The following is an 18,462-nucleotide window of genomic DNA, read 5'->3' on the forward strand; positions in this document are numbered from 1 at the left end:
CCACTTTTTCGCCCCACCACCATTCCCTGATCCCTTTAATGTCACATCTGCTACATCTGGACTCCACGGTGTTTAGCGAATGATGGATGTTTTTTTTGGCAAACATGCATGAAGGGACTTGGTAGGGCGTGGAGTACGGTACCGCGACTTGAGGCCTTGGAGATAGGAAAGGCTATTTTCATGACGTCAGCGGGTAATATGGGTGTTAGGAATAGATACATAGCTAGAGTAATTTATTTCGAGCTGCCTCTCAAGGTATCACCAAAAAGTCCCTATTTATATCTGGTGAAAATAGATAAGAGGCATTGCAGGTCAGCAGAAATTGAACGTACAAGGGTACTTCACGACATTTTGACAAGCCTCACCTTTGTGCAAAAAGGTAGTCATAGATATTGGATACTCATACAAACACAGGGAATCAGGTCATGTCTTACCTGTGACAGCCTGGTCATGTTGGTTGGCTATCACGTGAAGCGGGGTTGTTAGGCTTGTCCGTTGATGACTGCAGTGTTACCTTCTCTCTTCCTTCCTCGTGTTGATTATTCCTGTCGATAGCTGCCTATGTAGAACCCATGAGAAGGATATTCCATTATCCTAGATGAGCGCCGTGACATTACCAGTGAAGAAGCGCATAACGAATTTAAAGAATTCATTGTTTAAACCTTAGTATTCGATACACCAGTCTAAAAAAGATCTGGCAAGGTCGTCACTGGCCTCCAATCCAGCGTGATGACTTCCACAATCTCATGTTTCCTTCATCCTTATGCCCAACAACTCGCCCTCCACGCCCTCCAGCGCATCTATGGCGCACGCCTCAAGTTTATTCTGCAGTATCAGGATCCTGCAGAGGTGATCCAGGTGGGAGACATTGGTGGCTCTGAGCAGTCCGATTCGACAGTTGTGCTCCTTGTTCGAAGTCCCAATCTGTGGATGAGGATTTGTTCTTGTTTTGATCTAGTAAGGCTCAGTTGGTTAGATTCAGATGTCAATATGGTGTTGCTGATGGAGTGCGGCCGCGCAAATAGGGGTTTGCAGAGGCCTATATGTTTCAGGAAGTTGACTGTGATGACCTGGGTCGAATATTTGATGTGTGCACACCCATGGCCATAGAACATGGACCATTCCTCGCCCCCAAATTTCCTTTCCAGATAATCTAACAAACAAAGCAGATCTACATCAAGAACAGAAGCCGTCTTGGTTCTGGCAATTCTCTCCTCCAGCTCCTTCCTCGCCTTACATGGCTTCTCCAACCTTCCAACAGCATCCAACAAGCCCGCCAAAATATCGTGTCGCACTATGACACCTCCAACGAGCTCTTTATTGCCTTTCTCTCAGCAGACATGAACTACTCCTGCGCCCACTGGTCTGGTGACCCAGCTGAGTCACTAGAATCAGCCCAGGAACGGAAGGTCCGGCATCTCCTCTCTAAAGCTCAGCTTTCATCTTCACACCATGTCCTGGATATTGGCTGCGGATGGGGCGATTTGGCCATAAAGGCGGCCCAGACAGCGGGGTGTCGGGTGACGGGGCTGACTCTTTCAGACAAGCAGAAGTGTCTTGCAGATGAAAGGGTCAGGGAGGCTGGGCTGGAAGATCGCGTGCGCATCCTCCTTTGCGATTATCGTAATGCCTCTGGACCAGAAAATAATGGTGGGTTCTATGACCGTGTGATCTCGGTAGGAATGTTTGAGCATGTCGGTCCTGAATACCTGGACCAGTATTTTGAGATCATCACACGGCTTCTACACCCTACTCATGGGGTGATGGTCGTTGATGGAATCACCATGATCAACAAGGTCTGTAAGCCATTTAACTTTCCACTTTACCATTAAAAGCAAATTTAACCAGCTCATTCATAGCTTCGCGAGACAAAATCCAATGTCCCAACCTTCATTAGCCGCTATGTCTTCCCCGGGGGCTACCTACCAACGATCCACATGCTCCTCGACTCCCTCCACCGGGGCTCAAACGGAAACTTGGAGATCACCTCCGCCCTGAACATCGGTCCCCATTATGGCAAGACCTTGCTTGCATGGCAAGACAACTTCCTCCGCAACTGGAAGAGAATTGAGTTGGACTATCGCGCTGCACGCCCTGAGGCATTGGATGCAGAAGTAGAGGCGCTTCGTCGACAATGGCTGTACTATTTTATCTACTGCGAGGCGGGTTTTCGCAGAAGGCTGTTGGGGAATTACATCATTGTTGCAGCGAGAACACCAGAGCCGATGGTTGGGGATGGTGCTAGTCTTGGGGGGGACGATTGAGAATTGATCGACGAAGAGAAATAGCAGATTAGAGCGTGTTTTGAGTGGGAGGCTTCTTTCATCCCAATTGATGGCCCCAATTCCTGCCTTGAATTTTGGTGTTCATGGGCTCTCCACAAAGGTGATTCTGTTTGAAAAAAAAAAAAATTGAATCATGTCAGAACTGTCTCTATAAGATATGCTTGCTTCACTCCAAAAAAAAAATAAGAATAGATACAGTGTACAGTAGCGAATGAGGAGGTATTATAAAAAAGATGCAAAAACATACAACAGCCGGGATTCGCTGGTGGTCACCCACCCAACTACCAACCGACCGGCGTGTGGCTTAACTGCGGATAATAGTTCGGTGGGTGCCTCCTGGGTGAGTTAAAGGGTGATGCCGCTTTTCGGTCGTGCGACCAGGGGTGAGTTAGGATGAGTGCGCTATAGCTGTGGGTGAGCCATCACCCAACATCGCAGCGCTGCGTAATCTGAATCCTTTGAAATCCTTCCAATGTAATTGCATGCCACAGCAACTGATCATTGGCTGTCCTTTTCCAACTTCAAAACACCGACTTATCTTGACATCTGCACATAGCCACAATCAAATCTTCCCTTGACAAGTAATCAATGATAGTGTTGGTAACTTCGGATTCGGATTCAAATTCGGATTTATTCATACCAGTCCCAGCCAGTTTTAGTCCCTGGCTACGCGGGAACTGTTCCGCCGCCTGTAAACAGTCGGGAGTTATTGATACCTATTTACATCTATAGTGAGCTGAGGGCCCAGCTCCGCTCAAGTCGTGAGAATCCCGGGCTCCCCGGGCTCTCTCTGGCTTGAATGTCTCCCAGCTTCGACAGAGGCGGTACAGCGCTGGCACTCAGAAAAACTCAATGAGATCCGCATGTATTGGAATAGGTAGATAACTCTCTTGGCCCTCAGGCTATGTTGAAAGCTCACCGGTGGCTCCCTGGCAGATATTGTTGGTACATTGGTGTCGACCCGGTACAGCACTGGCAATGGATCTCAAACTCAGATGAGACGGTCGCTGGCAGTGCGATATCTGTCACCCAAGAATGGTTGGCATTGCCTAGGCATGAGATACAAGAGCTCACTTGAGTCATTCTGGAAGTGGTGGCATCCTGTTCTGAAACAGAAGACAGCGTCAGGACTGAGCAAAGATGTAATTGTCAAGGTGCAGGATGTGAGTATATACTTCCCCTTTTGCTCTGGCCAAAGAAGAACATGTATATTGAAGATGTTACTGAATTTGCACGCATTCTCTTGACCACTACTGAGATGACGTTTGACTGCAGCTGGTAGCACATTCAGATACTTTTCTTCTGCCATCTCGCAGCCATCGCTACAAGCCGTCCAGGGGCGCTCATCCACCTTCGCCATCGGGACATAACGCTCACCCTGATCCGAGATCCAGAAGGCAGGCGCCCTCGATTGTTTATTTTCTTGAAGCCGGACTTCACAAAGAGGTTCCTTGGGAAGAAAGCCGCGTAAGTGCTTTTGTTCTCGTAGCCCCTTTGGGAGCCGGTCAACTGACGGAATTGGAAAGGAATGAATTTAAGATTCCAGGAATCATCTTTGATCTGACTCTGGTCCTCAGTCTGCATGTATGCTTGCTGAGCATGCTCTTTCATATCAAAGGCTTCAAGAAGATTTTTACAACTGGGCCAGTACTGGATTGCCCGGAGAAACTTTACAGCCTTGGAGTACTGAATAGCAAGGGACGGTAGAAACTGAAACTAAAGGATGAAATACTAGATGAATCAATGTTCTGCCAGGTGAAGCAGGGAACTGCCAATCATTGAATTGCCTTGGAGATGAGACTGACGGCGTCTGTGGTGCGATCATGGATGTGTCGAGGCGGCGAGATCACAGGCTTTGATCAAGTTGCCAGGCCGTACCTTCTTGATACGTTGGAGCCAAGGAATTAAACAGCAGTGGTGAGTATTCACCAGCACTTCAACTAGTTGGGTAGCTAACCCTATGGATAGAAGAGGTTACTGATGCTCTCCAAAATGTCATCCTACAGACATCCTACCGAGCATCCTAGTTGATATTTTGCCATTCTTGTACCTTGAGGAGAGGAAAGGATTGTGAGGCTTATTACAAACCCACTTAGTCTAATGGCACATAATATACATGGATAACAACAGCAACGGGCTTGTCCAGCTGATATATGGCTATGGAGTTTCTCATGACTGACAATCCCGGATTGGAGTTCTTTGACAAGAATAATCTCATGCAGGCTCAATCCCTCCTAAATAAAACTATCCTGGTCAATGAGTTCCAATCCGGGGTTGTCAATCGCGAAAAACTCCGTCACAACACCTACTGTACATGATTTCTGCGGAAATTTGACGACTTTCCCATTCCGCTTTCGGCCCGACCAAAGCATGATTTCCCAAGGGGTTGAACTACAAGCCCATACTGTGAGTTTAAACGACCGAAGCGTGCGCCGATCTGCTCTTCCAGCGAAGGAGGTTACGGAATCTTTGAATATAGTTACAGTATTGCTGACCATATTTATTTGCCTACAGACCCGAGCGCTAGCATTCCTCTCGATAATGGATGTTCGCCCATTTCCAACCGTCCGAGCCAGATCTCGAGAATCCTGACAAGGAGCAAATACAGACAGTAACCCACCTAATAGGTGAGGTTAATCAGCACTGTCTTGGGCTCCGTATAGGCATTCAACGCATGCACACCAAGCTCGCGACCAATTCCGCTCTCCTTTGTTCCGCCAAAAGGACATGAGAAGTGGATGGTACTGATGCAGTTGATTCCCACTACCCCCGAATCGAAGGCCTCGCTCAGTCGCAGAGCCCGGTTGATATCTTGCGTGAAAGCTCCCGCAATTAAACCGTACCGTGAGTTATTGGCAAGATCAATTACCTCCTCTTCGGTTTTGAATCGGTTTATCGCAACAACCGGTCCGAAGATCTCATCCCGAGAGATAGATGCATCCGCCCCGGTGTCCTCGAAGATCGCTGGTTCAACGTAGAATCCCTGGGTTGATGAGCAAAGATGCAAGAAATTCGATTTTGGAGACGCATATTAACGAACCTTGGAGCCCAGTGCTTCCCCACCCTGCAAAAGGCTTCCTTCTTTGTTCTTTTTCGCGTTATCAATGATCACCAGGATCCTTTCATACTGCGCCTGATCCACGACTGGCCCGAGTTCTGATGTGGCCTTCTCAGGATCGCCCATAACCCCACGCTTCACAGCGAGTGCCTTGCGGTAGGCTGACAAGAATCTGTCATATATACCGTCTTGAACATACACTCGAGATGCAGCGAAGCAGATCTGGCCGGAGTTAGTAGTCAACCCGTTCACACACCTGTTTCATGACATTAGCTTGGTTGTAGCTGATAAATGAAAGCACTCACCAGTGGACAGCATTCTCAAGATTCGCGTCGTCGAAAACCACAGCTGGACTTTTGCCACCGAGCTCAAGGGTCACCCTCTTCAAGTTGCTTTTTGCAGCGAGGGCTTGCACACTTTTTCCTGTTGCTACGCTTCCCGTGAAGCTCACCTTTGCGATTTCCATATGACTGGCGAGTATTTTACCAGTACTGCCGTCTCCAATCAAGACCTGGAAAACGCCAGGAGGAAAGCCCGCCTCCACTACTAGCTTTCCGAGCGCAGCAGCCGCTAGCGGAGTTTTCTCGCTTGGCTTCAGAATGAAAACGTTCCCAGTTGATAATGCAGGCGCAGCTTTAAGGCCAATGGATGCCAATGGGCCGTTCCAGGGAATAATCCTACCTAATGGTCAGAACAGAGTTGGAAAAAAGAAAACAGAACGAAAGAAAGAAAGCCGACACTGCCATTGACAGCAATGCTCTCGGTTCATACCCTGCGACAACCCCCAGCGGCTCATTTCGAACGACCTTGTAAAAGCCGTCGGTGGCGGGAAAACTTTGACCGGCAAACTTGCCCACCCATCCCGCATAATCTGTCCACATATCAGCATCTTTGGATCAAACTGCACATGACATCAAAAACATACATCTAAAACAGCCTATAGCAGTTTCGATCTCTGATTTCCCAAAGGGGTTGTACGGCGCACCCAGAGTGATCCGCGTAAGGGAAGCCAGATATTCTTGGTTGGCCTCGATCAGATCTGCAAATTTAAGCAACACTTTTTGGCGATCAAAGTCGCTCATGCGTCGCCATTCTGAGCCAGGTGCAAATGCATCCTGAGCTGACTTGACGGCTAGACCAACATCGGCTTCCCCGGCGACTGGTATCTGGTCACTCACGAGGCTTCCATTTGCTGGGTTGTACACGAAATTCCTGATATTATGTTAGATCCGACAGTGCGGAGCTTGAAGACAAAATAGACGTACTTCTTTGGGTTCAAACAATCCACGTACTAGACACTCCGACAGTCAATATCCAGACTAGTTCGCTGGATCCTTGTAGCGCGAAACTTGCCTGATTGTTGATGAACAACTGAGTGAGGTGCGATTCGATCTTCATGGCTTGAATATCCCCGTCCTAGAAAAAAAACAAGCAAAAAAACAAAAAAAAAAAATATATATATATATATATATATACAGTCATCTTAGAGTGACCGCCTTCATCTATCTTTATCCTCCTAATTATATAACTAACCCTCTCATGAAGACAGGCTAGACCGTAGAATAGCTGCTGACCTCGAGTCCATGAATCATGGTCTATCATAGCTCTAGGGCTCGGTATGGACAATAAACTTGATTAAATAATAATAATAATAATGAAGACAGGCTTCAGCAAGAGATCCATGACTTTGAAGTAATTACCGGAACTGAGTCATGCAAGACAATATGGACCTGAGTCATGCGAATCGAATCATGTTATGTTTGTCCGATGAAAAGCCGGCTTGGCCAATAACTTGCTTGGTTCGTGGGTCCCATTGCTGAGAAAGTGGTAGGTGACCTCTTGCCGATCGATCGTCGATTGGGGCTTCAAATAACGAATCATTATCTGACTCTTCTAGTAGATGGATACCCCGCCCAACCATTAAATTTCTCATTTCCTGCCCTAGAACCCGCGCATAGCCATCATGAAGTGCATTCAGGATCCCCAAATATCCGAGAAATAAGGATATTTTCGGATGACTAAGCGACTAATAGCTAGTTAAATCTATTCCGGGCATGTTAGCATCAATTGGCCCCACGACCATAAAGACATCGTTGTCGACACGAACAATAGACTCATACTTAAAGCTATTTTCGAGAAATTATAATCTTGTGAGCAAGAATCAATTCATTAGCAAAAAGGCTTCCGAATCTGCACTGTCGAGTCATGGCATTTCAGTCAGTATTGCCTGGCGAAGTCAAGCTGGCATCTGTTGGAAAATGGTTCTGACTGTAGATTCATGACTCGAAGCTCACAAAATGTGATCATGGCACTACCATCCTGACTTTCCTCGAGAAAATGAACTTGGCACCGGCTGATTTACAAGTGCCACAAAGAAGCCCCATAACGAAAGCCATTTGACCTTTGTAAGTGAGTTATACGAGCTTTGAATTTATAAATATCCGACGTAGGGAAACCACAAGTAATTTACGTCTTTCCCGTTTGAATTATTTTGAGTGAAACCTATGCTATCCCAGAATGCATCGCACAATGCGAGCCGCCCAGTATAATACTGTATGTTACCGAACGAATACACCAAAATCATACAAGAAATCCATTTTCTAAAAAAATATCACGAGAGAAGGTCCTGAACAAGGTCGAGGTTAATGAGGTCCCGATTCCCGAGCCCGGGGAGGACGACGTTCTCATCAAAAATGCTTGCGCTTCTCTATGTCATTCTGATTTGGTATGATCCTCGGTGGTCTCTCTTCTCACTTGTGTTCTAACTATGATGGCCAGATGCTTTTCTGGGGTCATACAGCGGAGAAGCCCCCGATGGAGAAGGTTACGATTGGACATGAGAATACCGGCACTGTTGTTGCTATGGGAAGCAACGTGCAAGGGTTCAAAGTCGGGGACCCAGTCGGATGTCTTGGATGCAGTTACGCGTGCTGTAAGTCATGGTTTATTTATTGCAGAACGACGTGTTCCATCCTCAGCGAGAAACTGATGAGCTAACTAAACCCGCTTAGATGAGTGCGAAGGATGCCGCGTTCACAATCTCCACTGCGTAAAAGGGAGTGGCCGCCTCCATGGATTTACTACCCATGGTCACTTTGCAGAGTATTCGATATCGGATTATCGGAATGCCATGGTGCTTCCAGATGGCATGGATCTCTTTTCTACGGCTCCCTTGTTCTGTGCTGGAATAACAGGTTCGTGGATAAAAATTCTTTGCCCCTTGGCCATATTCCATCAACTGATCGGAAACTTGTTTGGTAGCATACCACGCGGTCAACAAATGCGGACTGCAGGCAGGAGACTGGATTACGATCATTGGGTGTGGGGGGCTGGGCCATTTGGGTAATTTTAAACCCCTTCAAGTATTCATTACTACAGCTAATATCGTTCAAAGCAATCCAATATGCCAAGGCAATGAAGTTGCGAATCATTGGTATCGATATCTCTGACTCTCAGTTGGAAAACGCCAGGGCTCTGGGCGCAGACCTTACTTTCAACTCCGCCTCAAATCCGAGCTATACAGAAGAAATATTGCAAAAGACCAGTGGTGGTGCACATGCTGCTGTTGTGCTGAGCGCATCAAATGCTGCATATCAAAGTGCGCCAAATGTTTTGAGGTGAGAGGTTCTCCACTTCCAATCGCATGTGCTGGAAAAAACACGACGACGCTAACAAGACCGCAGAATCAACGGATTATTAATGGTTATTGGTATACCCAAGGAGAATTTGTCGATTAATGCTCTTGACATCCTTCTTGGCAAGTATCGCATTATGGGCGCAAGCAGTGGCACACCGCAACAGATGCGTGAGCCTATCGAGTTCAGCTACAAACATGGTATAAAAGCACACCTGAATACCTTCAACAACATCATGGACATACAAAAAATGATTAAGTTAATGGAAAATGGTAAGACGGCTGGCCGGTTTGGAATTGTTTTCTAGTTTTATTTGCTATATCAGGAACAGTCAGGTATTGCAATTTACCAGCCTCATATACAATATTGCAACGAAGGAAGCTTGTTTACATGTATGGTATCATGTTGGTAGGAACTATATATGTCGATAAGGTCAATGGAGTATCAATCAAATTTACACTAACTACCAAAAAAAAACCATATTGTGCCTGGCTCGTTTGTACTTGCGTTGAAGCGGTGAAGTTCCAGTCAAAGACAAACCATACAGTCTACCAGCATTATTCCTTCCTTGCTAGTGTTCTATATCGATGTACATGATACTGTGAAGCGATTTATTATACAGTACCGGCATGGAGCCTTGTGCGGTCTTGCCTGGTGAGCATGGCCGAGGGTATCGGCAGCTGTGAGCAGAGCTATCAGTGAGTTGACATGGGTGGATGAGAAATCTGAATATCATTTCACAAACTGCCAGTATGTAGGTATGTATTTGGTGTGGGCTCCCTTACCTGAGTAAGATGACCTGAATCATGTAATTGAATGAGGATCATCATGATGTCGCTACTAAATAATATGAGAAACATCCTTCCAGTTCTATCACATGCCCTGACTCAAACCTTTATGATAACCTGATGGCAAATTACAGTCTCTACAGTCCTTCAAGTATAAGAAATATAGCCTTGTACCGTGGGAGTTGTCTTTTAATTGTCCGAGAAACACAGACGACGCGTCAATATAGCGCATTATGAATCCTTTACCCAAAGACTATCAATTCACCTATCCAGAGCTAGATTATAGCTCCAAACCAAACATCCAACATGCAATCAAGGTTTCAGTCTTCTTTCGCAAACTTGACAGAATTTCACACGCGGACTTCTTTCGGCACTGGGAGACCGTCCACGCAGATTTGGCCGTCGCTACCAAGGCCTTCCAGAATTATATTCTCCGATACGCCCAGGTATGACTTATACCTCCTCTGACTACTGTAGAAGACATATTGGCCTACGTTTTCCAACATTGTAATGTCTAACACAAAAGCTGACGGAGTGGGCAGCACCACCAAACCCCTGAGATGAAGAAACGCGCAACAAGCCTTGGAGAACACGTCCTTGAGTACGATGCCTGCGCACAGCTATGGGTGCGCACTTGGGACGACTGGTTGGCCTTCTACAACAGTCCCGAGTATGCAGCTGCGCTAAGCGACGATTGCAACCGATTCATGGCCTTGCCAATGACATATATGGTTGGTTATGAAAATTTAGTCGTGGGCGACGCTTCAGTGGTGCTTGGTGGCTCGGATGGATTGCCGGCAAAGCCGGCGAACAATGCCACAAAAGATTGAACTTTATATCTCGCTGGTCGCAGTCCTCATGCGGCTACAATCGAATATGACGGTCGTCTTGTCTTGGTTGATATCCACAAGAAGGACCATGAGGGGGCTGAACCAAGTTTTGAATCTGTTTATATTCTTTACCCACGACAGGGCGAATGAAACACGGCAGTTTAAGCAACCATACTTGGAAGAATCGAGAAGAGAAAACTCGGCAATTCTGTGGCGTGGTGAATTCAGCAGGTATTTCATTCAGTGGCTAACGTAGAGAGCAGAAAATAAGGACTGATTTTGCATATTATAACAAGTAAATATAACCTAGTTAGCCTTTTCCACTTACTAAACCGAGGAAAAACCTGGCAAGGCAGCAACACAAGAAGAAGTAAACTCATACTGCTCAAATGAAGCATCTGGTCTAGAAGCAGAGAGAAAGGTATATTGAGATCTCTAACTACTCATAGTACTTTTGATTATTAATAAGCTCCTCTGCAGTAGCAGTGTCATGCCCGAAGATGAGTTTTGCGGAAAATGCTTTCTGCAAGCGCCGAATAAATTTCCCGCTGTCGACCCAGCTTCGGTAGTCTCGCAAAAGCCACCCATGTGCCCAATTGGACTCAAAATTCTCCTTCACGTGGTATTGGTCCGTCGTCTAGATGAATGTTCCATCGCGTGCGAGATTTATTTGCATGATACATAGCCCGGGAGTGTGTCCGGGACAATGATAAAGAGTGATTCCCGTGCATAGATCCAATTGTGAGTCGTTGAATGTCTGCCAGTTGATAGTGCCGTCCAGAGCTAAGTAATCCGCTCTGTTCGGGAAATTGGGGTTAGATGACCGAACAATGTAAAAGCTGCTCTCAAAGAGATACTCACAAATAAAGACCGCCATCAGAGTTTGTTCCAGCAGCCCAACAAGCATGTTTGAATTCCTCCTCGTGGACATATACAGGAACACCCGTGTCACGGAAATGCTCCAATCCACCTGCGTGGTCTAAATGCAAATGACCCATGATCACCGCCTTGATATCCTTGATATCGTAGCCGGCATTGCTGATGGCTTGAGGCAAATGATGGTTCTCATTGTAGCAAGTGCGAGGGAACAGTTCTGTTGCTTCACTGCTCCATTGCTGTATTTGTCTCTTGTCAGCTAGATCTCATGTAAGTGCCCAATGAATTAGAGGTTTCTACCTTCTGTACATCCTCCGTACTTCCACATTCAAAGAGAGTAAGACCCATATCGGGGTGATAGATCAGTCCAGCAATCAGCATCAAGTCTCTCCGCTTATTGACAGGGTTGGGATTGCTGGCTGAACCCCCATTGGCGCCCATCAGAAGCCTACGTGCGGGTCATCAGATACAAATGTTCTATAGTCATGTCATAGTCACAAGATAGCGAAACTCACCATCCCTCATCAACACTTAGAGTGCCTAAGTTAAGGATGTGCATCTTGGTGCCCTCCGGGCACCCATACGCAGGGATAACCGCAGATACTAGCCGCTGCATGGACAAAGCCATGATGACAAGGGTAAATAAGACTGACGCATTATGTCTTGTGGCTCGACAACCAAAGCACTTTTATAGGATTTAAGGGAGAACATCGTAACAGCTTTGATCACAAATCATTTGCCTCGGTCCATCCGCGCACAATGGACAAATCCCGGAATTACCACCAATCACCCGGCGGCCATAACATAGGGGTGTTAGCCAATGCCGCCCCACTCTGCGGACATGGCATACTATACATGAGATTCTGTTGGAATCGGTGGAGACTCTTATCATCGTACAGCTCCTAAAAGGGCAATCAATGAGGCTTGCAATCTGGCAAATATATGCATCTATTTAGGCTAGGGCTATCTATCTCGGGGCATGAAGAATTTATTCCTCGGCTAGGCGAATGACAGCAGGATTGGCTGAGTGCCGCAATTACTGAAATGGGACTAGGTGTAATATATCGCAACAGATTCCAATACGCCCCCCCGCATTCGAGGCCCAGTCAACAGGAAATAATAAAGTACAGAAATTTCCGCTGTAGTCGGTCCCTTCTGTGGTGTATCGGTATCTCTATATCTAGCAGCAATGGCTCATACCCGATCACGAACTCCTACACGCGTCTGGTTTATCACAGGCTGCAGCTCTGGCTTTGGCAGCTTGTTTGTCTCCGCCATAGTAGCACGCGGTGATCGAGTAATCGCTACGGCCCGTGATATCAGTACCTTGTCCAATTTTGCCCACTTCGACAATGTCCGCCTCTTGCGGTTGGACATCACCGAATCTCAAGAATTTCTCAATGAGGCTATCACCAAAGCCATCGCGATGTTCGGTCAGATCGATGTCTTGGTCAACAATGCAGGATATGTACTATCCGGGGTGTGGGAGGAACTGGGGTACGTCCCACCATCTAGCTTGCCTTGGGTTCTAAAAATAATTTATCACTCGTGTCTGTTCACAGCCAATCGCAAATTCAGGATCAATTTAGTACCAATGTCTTTGGTCCTCTGAATCTCACTCGTGCACTCCTACCGCACATGCGCGCTCGTCAAACCGGAACCGTCATATTCATGAGTAGCATAGCTGCATGGATGGGAGTTGCCGTTGGTGGACCCTATAGTGCCTCGAAATTCGCCCTTGAGGGTATGCAACATCCTACTCACATTCTGTTTATATTTGCTAGCATTGCTGGAAGAATTTACATGACTGACGGGAGGCTTAGGGGCCGTCGAGAGTCTCCAGAAAGAGGTGGCATCGTTTGGAGTGGAAGTGTATCTTACGGTGCTAGGCCAGTTTCGTACCGGTATTCTTGCTACTAACATGAGAAAAACAGAACGTGCTGTCAACTCAATCCCCGAGTATGACGCCGCTACTGAAGCTTTCCAGTCCAGGCTGGAACATACTAATGGCAAGCAGCCTGGAGATCCAGCACAAGCAGTGGAACGAATTGTGGATATTGTGGACCGCAAGGGTCATTTTACTGGTCATCAGAATATTCCTTTACGTATCGTTCTCGGATCCGATGCTGTGGGGATTGTTCGCAGTCAGTGCCAGGAAATGCTGAACGATTTGGACAAACAAAAGGACCTGGGAAAAAGCACGGACTTTCTAGAGAAAGCATCAGTTCAAAGATATGAATAATTCCAACTTGATTTTGTTTTTTCCAAGTTCGTGCACCACAGATCCTGTTCTATCCACTCCTTTGTCGGGTTTGGACAGGGTCCGTTTCCATCTGGATCCCTTGGCCATTTGTCATGAGACGTATGTCATTTTAGCATGGTGGGAACAATATGGAGTGATTTTCAAACACGCACCCATCGATAACTTCATGCTCATATTAGCACTCGACTAGTTTGATGTGAGGGCATGACCCCACTCAACTGACTCAGTATCCATGATTCAGATGACCCAAGGCTTGAGCTCACGTAAGACCGGCAAGATCTGTCGAAAACCCGTAACTAGATTTCGGAGACATTCAATCTGATTTCTAATCGAGATAATATAACTAAATAATACATATAATACGTACTGTATTCCTTCGGGATGCCGAGTCACAGAACCGAAACCGACCAACAGCAACACAAAGCGACTTCACCCCTCCCCCATGGCCGCCATTATATCTCCCATCCGGATCGGCAATCTGGATATCAGCAACCGGGTCGTGCTGGCTCCCATGACACGCATCCGCGCCGACGACCACCATGTCCCTCTCGATATCGCTCGCGAGTACTACGCGCAGCGAGCCTCCGTCCCCGGCACCCTGTTAATCAATGAAGGCACGTTTATCTCGGCGCGCGCAGGCGGAACAGACAATGTCCCCGGAATATGGAGCGAAACACAAGTCAAACAATGGAAGACCATCACCGACGCTGTGCATGACCGTGGGAGTTACATTTTCTGTCAGCTATGGGCATTAGGTCGAGCTGCAAACCCAGAGGTACTGGCAAGGGATGGTGAAAATGTCATTTCCAGTGGAGATATTCCGATGACGGAATCGAGTCCTATTCCAAGGCCCCTTAGCGAGGATGAAATCCTGGACTGGGTCAATGACTATGCCCGCGCTGCTAAGAACGCTATTTCCGCAGGGTTCGATGGCGTCGAGATCCACGGGGCAAACGGATATCTACCTGACCAATTCCTACAAGACACCGCAAACAACCGGACTGACCGATGGGGTGGTAGTCTTGAGAATCGGTCTCGATTTGGTCTCGAAGTTGCCAAAGCTGTGTCCGATGCGGTTGGCGCTGAAAGGACGGGATTCCGCATCAGTCCATGGAGCACATTTCAGAGCATGCGCATGAAGAATTTCCAGGAACAATTCACTGATCTCATTCTGGGCCTCAGCCGACTGAATTTGGCGTACCTACACGTCGTCGAGCCACGGATTTCGGGTGGTCAAACGGTCGAAGATAGTGTGGAAAATGATGATACCTTTATCTTTGACGCCTTTGGCAACTCAGGTGCCATCATCTTGGCAGGAGGCTTTACAGCAGAGTCGGCAGAGAAGAGACTTCAGAGCCAAGCCACCCGTCGTGTCGCCATAGCTTTTGGACGCCATTTCCTAGCCAACCCCGACTTGCCGTTCCGGATTGCCAAAGCTCTCCCTTTGAATCAATATGAAAGGGCGACCTTTTACACACCGAAATCCCCCAGGGGCTATATTGACTACCCTTTCAGCCCACAATTTTCGACTGAGGGTTAGTTGGAATTACATTGGCAAAATGGGTTGTGAGAAAGTGTTTGGATAAATGCCTTGTTTATCGCGCCTCGGGTTGCTTTGCAGTTTCTTTGTGAGATGGGTCGTGAGATAGACCGCCAGTAGCTTGCCTTTCGATAGAGAATTCATACCTCCTTTCTTTCTCTCTCTCTCTCTCTCTCTCTCTCTCTCTCTCTCTCTCTGATCCTTGGATGCAGTCAAGCAAGTAGTCCTTTGTGTGTTCTGCTTTTTCATTCTCTGAAATCTACTCTTTGATAACGAGAAATAAGGGGTGCAAATCTCCCTGGATGGTCCCATGATAAACTAGCCTTTTTCCTATCTCTGAGAGCGTAGCCTGATTCCAGTCGGTACAGTAATTTCATAGCATTTATCGGATCGCGCCGCCCTGTCACTGCTAAAGCTTGCCTTAGCTTGTAGATACACTCCATATACTGTATGATGCCGGAAATTGTTACTGTGGCGAATGACAAGAAAATTACGCGAAGAATTGCCGATGTCTGACCTAGCGCCCCGCACTTCAGCTTGAGTCAGGAATGGCTTGTCATGCACTCGATGTAATTCAACACTCCCACATCCATTCTATCGTGTCTATCAGGGTTCTACCGTGACTGACCTGAAGGCCCAACCAGATCGTGGTTTTTCGGACCTCGGGGCTGTCCAGTTCGACCAAAAGCTTACCCGACCCAACGTAAGCACTATGGTGTACTTAAAGCTAGGCACGTCAGGGATATCTACAGAGTTAATACAGACACCTTATGGATCGAGTCTAAAATGATCATGACTGTTTCAAAGCCTGACACTCTACGAATCACGTCTGCCTCCGGATCCGTGACCGACCGACGCCATGGACTAGCGGAGCTTGCTCGGACAGAAGATGTTCACTTCATTGTGGGTGATTGGATGTCCGAGTACAATATGACTACTCGGGGTGGGGCAAAAATTAAGAATCAGCAAACATCGGAGTTCGAACTTTCATTTCTGGAATCGATCAAGCCCGCATTGGTGGATCTCGCGACGCGAAAGATCAAGCTGGCGGTCAACGCAGGAGCCAGTGACACGAAGAAGCTGCATGATGTTCTCGTTACGTCGACCAGAGAAAAGAACCTTGATCTCAAGGTGGCCTGGGTTGAGGGCGATGAGGTTTCAGATTTGCTTCACAAGGCCATCCAGTCGGGGGAAGACTTTACCAATCTCACAACCGGTAAATTCCCTTCCTTCGTTACAAAACACCGCATGGAAACTCGGCAGAGTCGCTAATGCCTCCTAGGGAAGAAACTCACTGACTGGGAGTTTGATCCAATCTATGCGCAATGTTATCTTGGAGCATGGGGCATTGTTGAAGCTTTCAACCAAGGAGCCGATATCGTTATCTGTGGCAGAGTGACAGATGCCTCCCCCACGATTGCTTGTGCGGCCTATCATTACAAATGGAGCCGACAAGACTTTGATCAACTGGCCCATGCCTTCGTAGCAGGCCATTTGATCGAATGCTCCACATACGTCACGGGCGGCAACTTCTCTGGCTTCAAGTCTCTGCCTGGACCTGGAGTTGATATAGGCTTTCCTATTGCTGAGATTAGTCCCGCAGGAGATTTTGTGGTGACAATACAGAGAGGCAAAGATGGCATGTTGACAGAGGATACGTGCAAGGCTCAACTCCTGTACGAGATTCAGGGTCCACTATACTATAATCCTGATGTCGTAGCTATCTTGGACGAGATAGTCATCAAGCAACAGGGGCCAAATCGTGTGTATGTTTATACTGACAGTCGATGTTCAAAATTTTTATTCACAAAGCTAAACTAACAAATTACCAGTCATGTCTCCAATGTCAAAAGTCTTCGGCCGCCACCAACAACGAAAATTGGCATCACAGCGCTCGGCGGCTTTCAAGCCGAAGTTCACTATTTCCTTTGCGGTTTGGACATCCAGGAAAAGGCCGCACTGCTTGAGAGGCAAATCCGTCATCTGCTCGACGAATCTCAATACCATACTTTAATCTTCCGAACAAGCGGATCCTGTGCCTCGGACCCTTCTAGCCAGGATGCGGCCACAGTTGATGTGCGAATTTTTGCTCAATCACGATCTGAAGAAGCCCTTGGGATCACCAATTTTTTCCAGCCCTGTACAGACACAATCATGCAGAGCTATCCGGGGGCGACCTTTGCCGTGGACGCTCGCCAGGCCGCCCCAAAGCCTTACTACGAGTACTTCGTGTCCATCTTTCCGCAAAGTCGGATGCATCACATTTGCCATCTTCCTTTTAGAGGCACCGAGACCCCAATAGATCACCCACGCGATACTGTCCCATTTTTATATGAACAGCCGTCGCATGAGACCGCGGCTCCTTTTGATATGGCGGTGTTCGGACCCACCACCCGTGCCCCCCTGGGCTATGTGGTACACGCTCGATCCGGCGACAAAGGATCTGATGCCAACGTAGGCTTCTTTGTTCGCCATGCCGACGAATGGAATTGGCTGCGGTCCTTATTGAGCACGGATAAGATCCGATCGTTGCTTGGCAAAGATGATGTGGGAAATAAAATCTTCCGCTTTGAGTTGCCGAATATCTGGGGTGAGTTTCACATTTCATAGCCACGAATTTGGGAATGCTGTGATTTTTTTGATGCTCTACTGACAAAATGTTTTGCCACAGCCGTGCACTTCCTTTTGAAGGATCACTTGGACCGCGGGGTGGCATCAAGCTCTACTTACGACGTCTTGGGCAAGAATGTAGCCGAGTATCTTCGATGCAAGTATGTGGACATCCCGGACAAATTTCTGGCTCGCGGGCGCATTTGATGTGCCTGGTGTCTATATTCAAGATTTGCCGGCGACATGTATTGCCCGATAACAACAATTCACGTACTGAAAATTGCGAGAAGAGTCCACAAGACGCTCATTTGGCTTGGGGCTTTGTTGCTCAAGCCCTTCTTCCAAAATTATGTGTAGTCGTTTGTAGTCAGAATTAATCATTTTACATTCTCTTCTCTTCAGGAAACGCACCTGTCAGCTTGAATGGCCTTCAAAGAAAAATGAGTGTGAGCTAGTCGAGGTCTATATGTGATTCAATTGAACAAGCCAGGTCAGAAATTGTAGCAAGTACCAGTTCACATGCTAGCTTGATTGTCCGGATATCTGCAAAATTTTGTAATGAACCATGTTTATGGAG

At 47.2% G+C, this 18,462-nt stretch overlaps 8 protein-coding genes across 8 annotated transcripts; 6 read left to right on the forward strand and 2 right to left on the reverse strand.

Moving 5' to 3' along the window:
* Positions 1–552: 552 nt before the first annotated feature.
* On the forward strand, positions 553–2,432 carry ASPGLDRAFT_52995 (uncharacterized protein). Its single transcript, XM_022547883.1, has 4 exons — positions 553–957; positions 1,026–1,088; positions 1,170–1,796; positions 1,860–2,432. The coding sequence occupies exons 1-4, from the start codon at positions 730–732 to the stop codon at positions 2,262–2,264; spliced, it is 1,323 nt and encodes a 440-aa protein (XP_022395802.1). The 5' UTR covers positions 553–729; the 3' UTR covers positions 2,265–2,432.
* Positions 2,433–4,891: 2,459 nt separating this feature from the next.
* Positions 4,892–6,796, reverse strand: ASPGLDRAFT_1071619 (uncharacterized protein). Its single transcript, XM_022539523.1, has 7 exons — positions 6,697–6,796; positions 6,609–6,634; positions 6,269–6,555; positions 6,115–6,214; positions 5,649–6,020; positions 5,326–5,599; positions 4,892–5,268 (listed from the first exon to the last, which is right to left on the reverse strand). Exons 1-7 carry the CDS (start codon positions 6,739–6,741, stop codon positions 4,906–4,908), a joined length of 1,467 nt encoding a protein of 488 aa, XP_022395803.1. The 5' UTR covers positions 6,742–6,796; the 3' UTR covers positions 4,892–4,905.
* A 1,076-nt stretch (positions 6,797–7,872) lies between these two features.
* Positions 7,873–9,285, forward strand: ASPGLDRAFT_40228 (zinc-dependent alcohol dehydrogenase; the record flags this gene model as incomplete). Its single annotated transcript, XM_022545193.1, has 7 exons — positions 7,873–7,896; positions 7,967–8,068; positions 8,122–8,275; positions 8,355–8,537; positions 8,605–8,685; positions 8,738–8,960; positions 9,027–9,285. The coding sequence occupies 7 exons, from the start codon at positions 7,873–7,875 to the stop codon at positions 9,283–9,285; spliced, it is 1,026 nt and encodes a 341-aa protein (XP_022395804.1).
* Positions 9,286–9,999: 714 nt separating this feature from the next.
* On the forward strand, positions 10,000–10,596 carry ASPGLDRAFT_70340 (EthD domain-containing protein; the record flags this gene model as incomplete). Its single annotated transcript, XM_022549470.1, has 2 exons — positions 10,000–10,212; positions 10,309–10,596. 2 exons carry the CDS (start codon positions 10,000–10,002, stop codon positions 10,594–10,596), a joined length of 501 nt encoding a protein of 166 aa, XP_022395805.1.
* A 439-nt stretch (positions 10,597–11,035) lies between these two features.
* ASPGLDRAFT_77819 (uncharacterized protein) lies at positions 11,036–12,100 on the reverse strand (the record flags this gene model as incomplete). The annotated part of the gene is made up of 5 exons (XM_022549926.1): positions 11,036–11,166; positions 11,278–11,393; positions 11,458–11,711; positions 11,773–11,920; positions 11,988–12,100. 5 exons carry the CDS (start codon positions 12,098–12,100, stop codon positions 11,036–11,038), a joined length of 762 nt encoding a protein of 253 aa, XP_022395806.1.
* Positions 12,101–12,661: 561 nt separating this feature from the next.
* ASPGLDRAFT_181478 (SDR family oxidoreductase) lies at positions 12,662–13,832 on the forward strand (the record flags this gene model as incomplete). The annotated part of the gene is made up of 3 exons (XM_022542995.1): positions 12,662–12,969; positions 13,035–13,216; positions 13,296–13,832. 3 exons carry the CDS (start codon positions 12,662–12,664, stop codon positions 13,712–13,714), a joined length of 909 nt encoding a protein of 302 aa, XP_022395807.1. The 3' UTR covers positions 13,715–13,832.
* A 269-nt stretch (positions 13,833–14,101) lies between these two features.
* ASPGLDRAFT_52999 (alkene reductase) lies at positions 14,102–15,425 on the forward strand. The gene has a single exon (XM_022547884.1). It carries the CDS (start codon positions 14,178–14,180, stop codon positions 15,273–15,275), a length of 1,098 nt encoding a protein of 365 aa, XP_022395808.1. The 5' UTR covers positions 14,102–14,177; the 3' UTR covers positions 15,276–15,425.
* A 446-nt stretch (positions 15,426–15,871) lies between these two features.
* On the forward strand, positions 15,872–18,252 carry ASPGLDRAFT_86080 (acyclic terpene utilization AtuA family protein). Its single transcript, XM_022550364.1, has 4 exons — positions 15,872–16,491; positions 16,558–17,041; positions 17,108–17,865; positions 17,947–18,252. The coding sequence occupies exons 1-4, from the start codon at positions 16,062–16,064 to the stop codon at positions 18,090–18,092; spliced, it is 1,818 nt and encodes a 605-aa protein (XP_022395809.1). The 5' UTR covers positions 15,872–16,061; the 3' UTR covers positions 18,093–18,252.
* Positions 18,253–18,462: the final 210 nt, after the last annotated feature.

This window comes from Aspergillus glaucus (assembly GCF_001890805.1).
Source record: "Aspergillus glaucus CBS 516.65 unplaced genomic scaffold ASPGLscaffold_35, whole genome shotgun sequence".
NCBI classification, from domain to species: Eukaryota; Fungi; Ascomycota; class Eurotiomycetes; order Eurotiales; family Aspergillaceae; genus Aspergillus; species Aspergillus glaucus.

Bases quoted from the DNA above. Each gene is read 5' to 3' on its own strand.
- ASPGLDRAFT_1071619 (XM_022539523.1), bottom strand. From the start codon at position 6,741: ATGAAGATCGAATCGCACCTCACTCAGTTGTTCATCAACAATCAG. The intron at 6,635-6,696 runs GCAAGTTTCGCG...CGGAGTGTCTAG, and splicing joins AGTTGTTCATCAACAATCAG to TACGTGGATTGTTTGAACCC. The intron at 6,021-6,114 runs GTATGAACCGAG...ACCATTAGGTAG, and splicing joins CCGCTGGGGGTTGTCGCAGG to GATTATTCCCTGGAACGGCC.
- ASPGLDRAFT_86080 (XM_022550364.1), top strand. From the start codon at position 16,062: ATGATCATGACTGTTTCAAAGCCTGACACTCTACGAATCACGTCTGCC. The intron at 17,042-17,107 runs GTATGTTTATAC...ACAAATTACCAG, and splicing joins CAACAGGGGCCAAATCGTGT to TCATGTCTCCAATGTCAAAA. The intron at 17,866-17,946 runs GTGAGTTTCACA...GTTTTGCCACAG, and splicing joins TGAGTTGCCGAATATCTGGG to CCGTGCACTTCCTTTTGAAG.
- ASPGLDRAFT_52995 (XM_022547883.1), top strand. From the start codon at position 730: ATGACTTCCACAATCTCATGTTTCCTTCATCCTTATGCCCAACAACTC. The intron at 958-1,025 runs GTAAGGCTCAGT...CCGCGCAAATAG, and splicing joins TTTGTTCTTGTTTTGATCTA to GGGTTTGCAGAGGCCTATAT. The intron at 1,797-1,859 runs GTCTGTAAGCCA...GCTCATTCATAG, and splicing joins GAATCACCATGATCAACAAG to CTTCGCGAGACAAAATCCAA.
- ASPGLDRAFT_52999 (XM_022547884.1), top strand. From the start codon at position 14,178: ATGGCCGCCATTATATCTCCCATCCGGATCGGCAATCTGGATATCAGC.